Source organism: Parasteatoda tepidariorum, chromosome 2 (assembly GCF_043381705.1).
Source record: "Parasteatoda tepidariorum isolate YZ-2023 chromosome 2, CAS_Ptep_4.0, whole genome shotgun sequence".
In the NCBI taxonomy this organism is placed as follows: domain Eukaryota; kingdom Metazoa; phylum Arthropoda; class Arachnida; order Araneae; family Theridiidae; genus Parasteatoda; species Parasteatoda tepidariorum.
Genome location: NC_092205.1, coordinates 84,583,421 through 84,597,404, shown reverse-complemented (window position 1 = coordinate 84,597,404; position 13,984 = coordinate 84,583,421). Strand labels below are relative to the sequence as shown.

At 26.4% G+C, this 13,984-nt stretch overlaps 2 protein-coding genes across 2 annotated transcripts in view; both read right to left on the bottom strand.

Moving 5' to 3' along the window:
- Nucleotides 1–13,984, bottom strand: part of LOC107443656 (transcriptional regulator ATRX homolog) — a gene marked incomplete in the record, with an annotated part of 88,603 nt that overhangs the window by 73,264 nt on the left and 1,355 nt on the right. Inside the window, 4 exon segments of the mRNA XM_043044525.2 lie at nt 1,015–1,103; nt 5,442–6,831; nt 8,148–8,260; nt 11,480–11,554. Coding sequence (XP_042900459.1) covers nt 1,015–1,103; nt 5,442–6,831; nt 8,148–8,260; nt 11,480–11,554 — 1,667 coding nt within the window.
- LOC107446173 (small G protein signaling modulator 1) overlaps nt 336–13,984 on the bottom strand; it is a 109,263-nt gene continuing 95,614 nt past the window's right edge. Inside the window, exon 26 of the mRNA XM_071177837.1 lies at nt 336–415. The gene's annotated coding sequence lies outside the window, so the exon portion shown is untranslated. The remainder of the gene's footprint in view (nt 416–13,984) is intronic.

Below are 13,984 nucleotides of genomic sequence, written 5' to 3'. Positions count from 1 at the left end.
TAAAAAAACACAAAGCAAATTACTGCGCCAGCGATAGAGGCCGAAGTTGGCAAATTTCCAAAAATAGCTTAATAAAGGGGAAAAAAATTCTCCCCTTTTTATCCAGTAACTGTTTGTGTTGGAGATTAACGAAGAATTACGTGCGCTTTCTCCTTCCGCGGTACGCTAGAAAAAAAAATATTTAAAACAATTCTGTAAGAAAAAAATTTTGCAGAACCATTATTGCTTCTGCAGAAATTTTTTGTTTCTGAAGAAAATGATTTTTTTTGTTGGTAAAACAGCTTCTGTTTCTGCAGAATTTTTTTTGAGAACTTTCGTTTGTGGCAAACCAAAAATTTTTATTTCCCAAATAAAAAAAATCTTTCTGCAAGAACTCAGTCGCTTTCTGCGACAATGTCGCTGTGTCGCCGTGTTTCTGCCACGGGGCTCGAAAACAAATGGTGCAAGAAATTTGGACCTCATCGTTTCTGTTAGTTCTACCTGTGAGTCAAAAATATACAAGACAAAAACCTGATAATTTGACCATTGGTTGATTTGGTGTGAAATTAAACATGTACTAAATTATGAATATGATCCATCCAGAGGAAACTCACTGAATAAAACATAAAGCAAGACTTAAATAAAATGAAAAACTTTCTGCGAACACAAAATCTCAATTAAAATTTTTTGCCAGCAATTTAACGCTTATAACTAGCTTGAAACCTTTCCCCATTTTGAAAAAATTTGTTGGAAAATCACAATTTATTTTTTTAAATGTTTTAATATTTATAAAACTCTATATTGATTCATATCACCAGAATAAGTTTGGAAATAAACAAAAAAAGCTGGAAATAAAAATTCAAAAATATTATCCGCAAAAACACATAAAAATTTAAAAAAATAAATAAATAAAATAAAACCCTGAAATTTGCATATTAATATTGCTTACCCTAAAACTTACATATATTAATTTTCCTATAAATTGCGTGTAAAAAATTAAATATTAATGAAAAAGTTTCTAATAAATTTTCTTACCTCCGTATCCTTATCTTTCTCATCTTCAGAAGAAAATGTTAGGGAACTTGACGAATCAATTACGGGCTTGGGTTTTTTATTACTCGCAGCTATGTTTAATAAAAAAATTTCATGAATAAAATTCTTAATAAAACTTTTACATATTTTAAAAATATAGCATATACTTCATTTCAATGATACATGCAAAATAAAATAGTTTTATATATTTAAAAAAAATCATAAATAGAGTTAACCACTTTATATTTACACACAATATAAACTTGTATTTTAAAAAATTTTTATATTTACATAAATTCAGGGTTCCCACTCAATTTGCAAAAAAAAAAAAAAATTCCCTGACTTTTCTAGGTAAATTTCAATGAAAATTGAGACTATATTTTCATCAGAAAATTTTGATTCTTTTATTTGTAATGTGAAAAATTAGATTTTCTATGTAAAAAAATATTAAATGAGGATGGGAACATTTGATAAAAATGTGAAATTTTTACAACAAATAATTGTAATAGATGTAAGAATTATTTAACTCGAATCTTTCAATTATAAGACTGGTTGTTTTCCAAGCATAATATAGGAATATTCCAGGTTTTTGTAAAAAAATTGCAGCTTTCCCTGACTTTCGCTGATTTTTGCAATTTAAAATTGTTAAAAATGGGCAAAAATTGGTACTAAATATATTTGAAAAATTACGTCAAAACAATAAAAATCATGCAAAACCATATAGTGATCGGATAATGGTATGTACATAATACCTTAATAGTATGTATGTTACCTCAAAAGTGCAGAAATAAGTTAAATTACAAATTATCTAGCTAATGAGCAGATTAACTAGGATAATCTGTTAAGTTAAAGTGCAAAAAATTATTTCCATTCTCAAATTATCTAAGTAATCTAAAAACTACCTACTTACTAGGGATAGTACCTACTATTGCACATCCCTATTAGTAACAGGGTTCGTGATTTTTTTGATTTTTTAAAAAAAAACAAAAAAATCGGATTATTATGATTTAAATCGGATTTTTTTTATTTAAATCAGATTTTTTTGATTTTTATTCAAATACACTATAAGATCTTTAATTTATGATTAAAAAAACTTTATAAATGTTTAATCAAAATTAAATTAATATTAAAACTATATTATAACAATATTTTAGAAGCTCTAACTTACTAAAATAATTTTTCATTATAATGCATAGCGACCATTTTGATACAAAGGCATGATTGAAATTAAAAGACAAGATAAAATAGATAATTTAAAGAATACTACTTTAACTAGTAACACAAAGTTTCAATTAGCACACCATAATTTTAATTTAAAATTGTGATCTCTTTTTTTTTTCCTCATGATTTATAAAATGGCAAAATAAATGCAACAGATTGTGTTTATAAATGTTGTCATTCATCAAAAAATAAATATTCAATCTATAAATTTTTATGTTAAAATATTCATTTTTAATCCTATATCAAAATACATAAGTTAAGCTAAAAAACATTTTAAAAAAATCTATGTACTCATTGGAATTTTTTTCACAAAAGAAAATCTGATAATTTCAAAGATACCGTAAACATATTATAAGAAGAAAAAAAAATACCAGTTAATAAACCCTACTGCTTCAAATAGACTTTGAAAGGGAAGAATGACACTATATCAGGAAAAAATATCTGAACTCAGCTTCTTTTTTTTTCTTTCTATTTTTGGCATATTAAGGTAATTTCTTTTTAATATAACCTCAAGCTTTAGAAACATAGAAATTTCCATCAATAAACTATAATGTAGATTTGAATTCCATGCTTTTTTAATCAAAAGGTAGAATTTTAACTAACATTTGCTTTTTTTCTTTTTGAAAAAAAATCATGTTTATTTACTTTCTACAGTTACGCAAGTCTATATTAAGACAGCATTAAATATTTACTTTAATCTGTACTTTCAATGTTAAGAATCAAAAAAATATGTAATTTTAAATGTGTTTAACACACACCAAGAAAGAAAGTAATTTCGTTTACTAAAATTAATTAATGCAGCAATTAATTTAAAATAAATTTTAAAACTAAGAAAAGAAAAGAAAAAAATCAATAATTTAAAGCACTGTTTTTTAACTTTTAAAATCAATATAATATATATATATAAAAATCAGTTGATTTAAATCAATGATTTTTTTAAAAAAATCATTTGATTTTAATCATGATTTAAATCGTGATTTAAATCAAGCTGATTTAAATCAACGAACCCTGATTAGTAAGTTATTAAAATGAAAATAAGACTTTTGTTGGAACAACTTTTCTGTAAACTTAAGGTAACATTATGAAATTTATTTTTCGCCATTTAAAAAAATAAATAAAACTACAACTAAACAATCAACAAATTGATACAAACAATAACTTTAAAAACTATATTAACAAGAATCAAAATATTTAAAATTTTATTACAATTAAAGAAATTGTCATAATCTCATTTACTTATTTTTTGATATCTAAAGAATCAAGTTAAAGCAATCAACAAATTAGTTGATAGAATGGGAGAAACAAACTTTTGAACTTAATCGATGTGGTATGTACATAACCAAGTTAAATGCGGAAAAACCTTGATTCCATACCTAATTAGAAAAAATAAGTTAACCTGCACATTTCCTAACTAGGAAATATGCACATTAACAGTTTTCAAGCAGAATCAGCAATATATAAGTAAAAAATAGTTAAAAGAAATAAATCAAAAATTTATATATTAGAGCAAAAGCAAGTGTAATACAAAAAGGCATAAAAATATGAATTTAAAAAAGAAAACACCAGTAGAAAGTTTTTTTTTTTCTCATTTAATTTCAGAAAAAAATACTCAGACTTTTCCAGGCATTTCAGGAAAATTTCAATGTAAATTCTGCAGGTTTTTAACTACACCATATAATTTTTCAACTGACAATTTTATTTTATTTTACTTATTATGTCACATATTAGATTTTGAGAGCTAAAAATACTGAATAAGGAATGAAACATGAAAAAATTTCACTTAAATGTGGAATGTTTTCAGCAAATAATTGTAACAGATGTTAGAATCATTTAAATTGACTCTCAATAACTGATTACTGTTATACTGACAATTCTATGATTGCCTATTTTCCAGGTATGATACAGGAATTTTCCATGTTTTTGAACTTTTCCTGAACATTCCCTACTTTTAAGAGTCAAAATAAAATTCCCAAACAATGCCAGATTTTTCCTGTACTTTCTGACCTGTGGAATTTAAAAGCTAGTATTATTGATATAATAATTAAAAAATTTCTTTCTTCAGATTAATTATTTTCAAAATGATTTTAATAGTTCATTCAAAATGGTAAACATAATACAAAATATAGTTAGTAACATGTTGACAATTGTTATTGAGCTTTATTTATAAAATCAGAGTTTCCTAAAAAGAACAGTGATCATTTAGGGTCCTATAGTAGAAAAAGATTGGCAGTCACTGATCATAAGCAGTAAAAATTAATGTTTTTATTGTTATTTTTTAATGCTTATGACAATATCTAAACAAGAAATTATATTAGTTCCCAAATTGTAGAGCCAGGCGTAAGAACAAAAAAAGTTCATATTCCCAAATTGTGGAAAGGAGATAATGAAATGAAAAAAATTACATATGTTAATTATGTTTCATACATCACACAAGAGAAGACTGGATACATTTATGCCTGGTTCTTGCATTAATGGAAGGTCTATATTGTCCACAGTTCAAAATAATATATATATACTAAATATATATTGAAAAATTTGGACTCAATCTCGTTCTTGCACCTGTGCCTAAATTGTTTTGGCTATGGAACCCTAAATGATCCTCTTTTTAGCAGAACCCCATAAAGTTAAGCAATACCGAAATCTTTTTTTCAAAAAATTAGGTTTTACGACAAACAGCAGGTATGCAGCGACATCTAGTCTAGTTCTGGATTAGATATTGGAGCTAGTATAAGCTCAAAATGAATAAAATAAGCAAAACTGATTTCGTTTTGTTGATGTAAAAACGCTACCAATGGAGGAAAAATATTTCTTTTTGTTAGATTTACTTACTTTATTTAAAATTGAAATGTTCACACAATTTTCTATAAATGCATGTCATTTTCACAACTTATTAAATACATTAGAATTTTTTTAATTTTAATACTTCTTTTTTCATTGGAATTTTACTTTCCTTTCATGAAAATAATCAAAATATTAAATTAATTTTTGAACTATTTATTTGACATAAATGTAATTAAAGGTTTCAAAACACATTAATAGTTATAAAAAAAAAGTGTTAAAGTGTTGGAGGCAAGGTGACTTTTTCATGGAACCTTGAAGTTCCACGGAACATCTTTTGGGAGCTTGTTTAAGTCAAATAATATTAACAATTAATATATTATATAAAAAGCCCACTCGACTTAAAAGGGTAAAATAATGTATCAACATACCTTTTTTAACCTCTGTTTTTACATTCTCACTCTTCTTAGATTTTTTTGGCTCTTTCAACAAATTATTCACAGTTTTTTCAATTTCGTCTAGCATGTAAATAGGTGGCACTTTAATAGTCGTCTTTCCTTCCAAAAGATCATCACACGGTTCCAGGACAACGTTTGGGAGAACTCTAAGTTTCATATCATTATGATAATCAAAATCTGGGAGCTTTTCTTTATAACGCTTTTTAACATTTTGTTTTCTGGGTCCTTTTTTAGACTGAACTTCCTGAAAATCTAATCCTGATAAAGGATCACTTGACTCAGAGCTTAAGGAACTAACAGACGATTCCTTTATTGCACAATTCTTTGATGAAGCTGTATGAGATTTATCTACAGAGGGGTTTGAAGACTTAGTTTTGGAATTTGTCTCAGAATGAACCTCCGCAGTGACAGTAATATTATGCTTTTGTGAATTAGAATTCGCTTTCTTAGAACTAAAGTTAAAATCCATTTCATTCTCATCCGAAGAATCTTCCAAAAGTTTAAGCTTAGCTTTAATTTCTTCGTCACTTTCTAAAGCATCACCACCTGGAGTTTCTTGGGCAAGTGGGCACACTTGTGGATCAAGTTTACTATCACAAACTTTACTACTAATCAGTGATTCACTGTGCCCACTCAGAAGAGAATCATCACCATTTAATTTTACCTCAACTTCAACCTCAGATTCAACTTTAGAGTTAACTTTAACCTCAGCTTTAACAACTTCATCATCAGATGCAAGAGAAATCAGAGGTGGTGTTTCATCACCATTTTTTATTCCATTTTCACCATTTTTTTTAATTTGTTCAGTGTCTTCAGATTGTTTCACTTTTAAATAAGAAGCATATTGCTGACACAAAGTTTTCATAACATGACTTAATTCACTTTTATGTGTGCTTACCACTTCTTCCGTTTTTTTAATTATATGTTTCAGACTCTTGGACCGTGAGACTTCAACATGTTTCAACTTGTCCATTTTCTTTAGAAGACTTTTACAAGAATTCTCAGTTTTAGTAAATGCCTCTAAAACCCACGATTCAGAAATAAGTTCTTTAGCTCCAACTTTGTCTTTTTCTGTCTTCTTATCCTTAAAACTCTTTGCTTTGCTGTACTCCATTATTAAATTGCAATAAGCTACTTTAGCTTTCAGCTTACTTGGATCACACACATAGCACTTCCAGCCATCCTTCTGCATTTCAGTGACTTCGGAACGGCCAAAATTACGACGCACACAATTCAAACAGAACACATTAGGGCAAAAGTCACATAAAAAAAGTGTACCACCATTACCACACCAAGTACAATAATTGTAGTTGCCAGCTTCATCACGAGTAAACTCATCTGTTCCATAAAACTCACAACAATCCTGAAAGGGAATGAAGTTTGATTAATAAATTATTTAGGTCAATACGAATTTATTAGCTCCGTGGCAGAATTTCTTCGAGTTATCTGAGAGAAAACTCTTTAGCACTAATATATTTCTGCAAGATACTTTTAATACCAACAAACATATATGTTACTAATTTAAAACAGGGTTAGGTTTTTGACGTCAAAAAGTGGTTTTTGACATGACAAGGGTATAATACTGGTTTAAACCGTCAAAAATCCNATAACAAAAGCGTTGTTTACAATAAAATACATAATTATTTTTTAAATTTAACATGTAATATTTTTTTAAATTCTAATATTATGGGTGATATTCTGGCATTTTTATTGGGTGGGGAGGAGAAGCAAAAATTATTTCCTTCACATTTTGTAAATAATCATCACAATAAAAAAAATTAAAAATCATGAAATCCATAGTAGAAATTTCCGAAAAAAAGATCGCCAACAAAATTTGCCGAAAATTTGTCCATACATCTGCCTGGGTAGGCCTTTGTTTAGGGGTGAAAAAGTGAGATAAAAGAAGCAAACAAGAAAAAATTCTTATCGCTACATTCCACTTTATAGATGGTTTTAAAAATTAGCATAAGTATTTATTTTGAAGTAGATATTTCATTATTTAAAAAATTTATTTTTAAATTATTTTTTTTAAAAAATGAAGAAAAAAAATCGAAGACAGAAAAAAGTTCACAACATCCAATTTCCTCACTTTTTTAGTTCACTATATCAACAAAAAATAACATTATATGTGTATAGCAACGCACGGAACCGAACATTTCGTTCACTATGTAAGGGAGTTCACTATAAACTGTGTTCACTATAGCGTGGTTTGACTGTATATATTTTAACATGCAGGGAATTTTAGAGATTTTTATTGCCCCATCAAATCAAAATACAAAAACTTTTTTAAACTAATAAATATAAATAGTCTGTAATATTTTCCATTTACGATTGACATTAAATGAGCTTGAAATGTTTTTTATTATGCCACTTCATAAAATTTAATAGTAATTTCTAATTGATAGTTAAAAATACTTTTTAATTAATTTAAAAAGGAAGTTCTAAATGGAAAAAAACTGAAAACTTTAGAACAAAAAAAAAGAAAAGCTGTAAAATGATTACTATAATTGAGGCTCCCGTCATTATGTTAGCAATAAATTGTGTAAAAATTCTATTTCGATAGGGATTTTTTAAAAATTTTTTTAGGAAACTTACTCAATTTTAGAGAATTTTCTAAAATTTCCAAAAACCAGGAGAGTTTTTATTAAAGTTTTAATAAGACTGAAAAATAAAACTTACTGTACAAATGATAACATTTAATCGAATGTGACGTTTCATTTTTTTGTAATCTAGATGGTTTATTTGACTTTTACAGATTGTGCACCTAACCACCATACTTCTGATGTCCATGCCTAAAAAAAAATAATAATAACATAGAGCAATCCACAAATTAGACATACACATACAAATTTATGTATGTATAAACACATTTTTATTTTATTTGATTATTACAATTAAATTAATAATATGTGAATTTTCAATGAAATGTTTATGTTATGTTATGTTATGTTCTATGTTTTGCTTGGAACATTTAGGAAATGAGTGGATCTGTCTTGGCGGTGGTTGTTGACTTTCACCAGTGAATGTCAACAAACACCAAATACGTCGGTGAAAGATTGAATATTTCATTACATTCTTGTACATTCGAACACTCACCGGTGTATGTCGACAATCACAGATATGCTTTGGTGAATGTCCGAAATATTTATTACATTCGATTTGATATGAATTTATTTGTGGATATAATTACATTTATTCGATATTTTAACCCTACACTGCTGTTTTTTTTAAAGGTTAAGCGCCATTGCCCGGTATACCCTACACTGATGTTTCTTTAAGGTTAAGTGCCACTGCCCGGTATACCCTACATTGATGTTTTTTTAAGGTTAAGAGCCACTGCCCGGTATACCCTACACTGATGTTTTTTTAAGGTTAAGTGCCACTGCCCGGTATACCCTACACTGATGTTATTTTAAGGTCAAGTGCCATTGCCCGGTATACATTTGCTCGATACTTCAAACACTGATATTTCTTCTAATCTATCGTCAGTAAGTATTAAAATGTAGAATAAATATAAATATATCAAATAAATATAATAATATTAACGAATAAATTAATATAAAATTGGATATAACAAATATTTTGGACATTCACCAAGCGACTACATGAATGTTGACATTCATCAGACTTCGGTGTTTCACCGTAACATATTCACTAGTACTGTCATCAACCAAACAGTTCCAGTAGAAATTAGCTAATCTAGCAAGTTAAAAAGTGGAAAAAATTTGGGGGGAAATAATAAAGGTATGTTAATTCAGAAAAAAATATGTTTTTGTGTCTGATATCATCTGCACTAAGTCATTAACCATTAACATATTTGAAATCAAGGTTGGCAAGTTTCTGCCGAAGTGGTTAAAACGACTGGTAGAAACAGGTTAAAACTGGCATGGCAGAAACCCTTTTCTGCCACATTTGTGGCAGAAACTGGCAGAAATACAGAAAATGACATAAAAGTAAGTACTGAGATTGACATACAATGGATAATTCATAGAAAAAACAATTAAATGTTAAACAAAGTACAATTTATTTAAAAAATTATCAACATTCAAAATCAAATATTACATTGTTTGCACTCTGCAGTAATCTATAACAAAAGACAAGTTTTGATGCAGTTTCTAAACCTAAACAATTTTTCAATTCGCCTATGCACGAACGACAAATTTGAGAAGATTCTCTCAAGTCCAGCAGAACTAGCAAGCATTGCCATCAAGGAACAAGCAAGATTTGTGAAACTTTCATCTATTGCATATTTTTTAAAACTGGACCACCATGTAGCAGCTGAGGTAGTTGTCAAAACTTGACAGGAAAAATAAGTTTCAGGAAATGGGTCCAATATGTTTTATAAAAATATTTGATATACTGCACTCTTTATAATTAATATAAACAAAATAATATATATTTACAAACAATGAATTAAAAACAATGAATTAAAAAGTTTGTTACAGTTATATGGAGTTACATTTTTCAGTTTACTTAAACAAAATGTTATTAAGCAATTACTAGAACTAATAGACGTGTTTTCAGTTTCTGCCAGTTTTTACCGATTATAACCAGTTTCTGCCGGCAAAAAGCCAACCCTGTCTGAGATTACCCTCTCGAACCATTAAGATTGAGTCCTAGAACATGAAGATCTAATCATTTGATCAAAAGGGTGATGCGCTTATTTTTTTGTGCATTTTACATTAGGTTTCTTGTGTGTTTATTGCCATGATTTTTTATTATCATTCTTAGTTAAAGCTAAAAAACTAAGAAAAGAAAGAAAAAAAAAGACTAACAGCTGACGTGACTAAGTACTATTAAGAATGAGGGATTTATCGTAATATGTAATTCGTTAGACATTGTCACATAGCGATGCATTAAAAATAACGTAAGTTCAAATATTGCTTATTTGTTTTTTTTTTTTTTTTTTAAAATAAAAACAACACAAAAATCTTAAATAAATAAAATAAATAAATCTAAATGTAAATGTTCTAAAAGACAAAAGAAAAAGTGAAATTTGAAGATTAAACTAGTTTTGTAATGCTGATTTTTTTTCTTTTTTTTTAAATCAGCAATTTTGTTAAACACTTTTTAGTTTCAAATCTTTTTTTTGTAGTTTTCCTAATAGTGCAAGATTTTAACAGAGCGTTTCTGATAGATTTCATTCTTTCATTGTCACTTTTTCTTGTACAGTAAGATAGATAACCGGTTTAACAAGTAAGACCGATAACATAAAAAACTGCTTTTATTCGGCCACCGAATACTCTATAATTCGTTTTGGCCGAATATTCAGTATTTTGCCAAATCACTATTCATTACATCTCTAATTTAAATCTATTTAACTAGATTTATAATTTTGAAGCAGCATAAATTCTATTATGGTATCTAACCCATTTTTTAATTTTAAAAACTTTAGTATTTCTTATCATATCAAGTAAAAAATTTCATACTCTTACTTATATATGAACATACAGTCATAAAAGAATTTAATGCAGCATTTCATTGATATCTAGATAGCTTTGATCTCTAATTTAAATCTATTCAACTAGATTTATAATTTTGAAGCGGTATAAATTCTATTATGGTATTTAACCCATTTTTTAATTTTAAAAACTTTAGTATTTCTTAACATCATATCAAGTAAAAAATTTCATACTTTTACTTATATATGAACATACAGTCATAAAAGAATTTAATGCAGCATTTCATTGATATCTAGATAGCTTTGATCTCTAATTTAAATCTATTCAACTAGATTTATAATTTTGAAGCGGTATAAATTCTATTATGGTATTTAACCCATTTTTTAATTTTAAAAACTTTAGTATTTCTTAACATCATATCAAGTAAAAAATTTCATACTTTTACTTATATATGAACATACAGTCATAAAAGAATTTAATGCAGCATTTCATTGATATCTAGATAGCTTTGAAAAAATTAATTTAAATTTTTTATGAAAAAAAAATAAATAAATAAAAAACACACACAGACAAATATCATTTAAAATTATTTAAATTATATCAAATTACCTGTAATTTGAGATTTTGTAATTAGCTCAGCTCCAGTTAATCCTGGCACTTCAATTAAAGGATCATTCTTAAAATCTATAAGTTGAACAACATTCAGTTAAAAAACATGTTTAAAAATAAATTTAGGTATACATAAAAATACTATGTGAATAAAAAAAAGAAAAATGCGAAAATTAGAAGGTATGAAAATTCATTTTATTTATGGGCATCAGAAATTTCAACAAACAACTTAAACAATTTAATTAAAACCAACAAATTTTGATTTTTTTCTTTTAATTTTTAGCAATGTTCAAATTTTATATTAAAAAAAAATCACTCTAGCAGGTTTTTATACAGGGTAGAAAAGCTTTTGACTATTGACAGTTTTAACAATGGTTTTATCTATCAGGTCAAAAACTCATAATTTTGGTGTAAGGATAATTATAAGCTATTATACAGAAGAAGTATTTATAAATAAACATAAAATTACAAGTGATCAATTGTGTTCTTGAAATATTTCTACTTTAAACTCTATTTTGTTTCGACAATAACTGTCAAATACCTGAATACAAGTGTAGAAAAAATTTTAAATAATTATAAATAAAAATATGTAAAATTGCAATTGATCTAATCCACTAATCCGTAAAATTATTGGAAATAAAAATACAAAAACAATCAGCTTAATAAAACGAAGAAGAAAAAAACACTTAACAATCATCTTATTCATTATATATGAAATAAATTTTCATTTACTCCCATTTTAACTTCTTCTTTCCCTAAAGTATGCAATTACCACTTTCCCTAAAGTATGCAATTACAAAAAAAAAAAATTTGAAGCTCTCTGTACTCCAAGTTCATGAATAGGACCGAAATTTGAAACTATTCCTTGAATTGACGCTGAGCTGCATAGACTAATATGTAGATGTACTAAAACTATTATAACATAATAAAGTAACATAATGTGTTAATAACTGTGCAAAATATTAAAAGTAATTTAATTAAACCCTTGAAATGTTTGAGTGAAAATATTAACTCATCTAATCTACATTTATATTTTGTTTCAATTATTAATTAGTTCACTAATCAGGAAAGATATTAGAGATAAGATTGATAGGAATTATTTCTGTACATATAAGCAGGAGTGCAGAATATTCCCTATAAACAAAGTTTATTTTAAGATCAAAATTTAAATAAAAATTTTTGGGTCTTTTTTTTTAATTTTTTTAATACAATAAAATTTTTAAAATATTTTTTAAAAATAAAGTTAATATAAGAAATTTTTTGATTTTACATAATTTTTGAATAAACGAGCATATGTGTTATAAAATAATAGAAATAAAAATGTATTGAAAGTTATAATTTATCAAATAAAATTTAAGGTCACACTTACAAACTTAAGGAAAATTTGTTATAAATGCTTGGTTTGACTATTGCAAAAGAAGAAACACTAAGTTTTAGTGATCTTTAATTTTCAAGTTTACACATTCAGTGCTTTTTTTTTGTTATATTTTCTTTAAAAAAAATTCCATTATTTATCCATGTAAAAATACCCATAGCATTCATTCAAAAATGCAACTTTTGTGCCCAATTTGTGAATAAGAATAGATTTAATAAATGCATTTGTAATAATTTAAAATAAAAATAATAGACGACAGTACCAGCAAACTGTAATTTTTTGTTATTTCTTCGACAATTACATGATACAAAAGACAACATAACTAAAAATAAACATTTAAATAGCATACCTCCATTGACAAATTTCTTAGCAAAGTATTTTAGATATACCTAAATATTTTAGATATAAAATCTAAAATTGTATTTTTAACAACTTTCTAATAATAATAAAAAAGGTTTATAAAAATTTTAATATGCTTGTATTTGCAATATGAATCACAATAAAAGTTATAACTTTAGTCATAATAGCTGTTTCCAGGGGTCTGTCTAGGTTTTTCTGAGAGGTACCTATTTTGTGAAAATTTAGACATAATTTGAGAAAAATTAAAAATTATATTTAAAAATCAACACAAAAATATAGATTTATCATTTCTTAAGGGATAAAAAACGAAATTTTAAGAAAAAAATTTTTGTGAAACTACCGTTTTTCCTAACATTGAATTTATGAAACTGCCGTATTCCTAAAGTTGAATTTGTGAAGGTACGGCTAAAAGGTAGTAAATTCGGCCTGGATAGATCCCTGGTTTTTCTATTTTGTTCTGCATAAGTGCTTTTAATGTTTCAAATTAATTTAAAATCCTTTTTTTTTTTTTCAAATTAATTTTAAAAAATAATTCCATCATTGCTTGTAGAAGAATAAGCAAAAACAAAAATATGTTTCATTCTATGTCCTTTCACTGTAAAATCAGTCACATATATTTTTATTCTAAATTAGAACATTGACAATTTCCTTCTCTTTTTGTTATATTCAAATATTAGGCTATTAAAAAAATCCTGAAACCAAAAATAAATTCGTCTTTAGATATTTATCAATAAAACGAACACAAAAGATTTAAGATAAAAAAAAGCTAT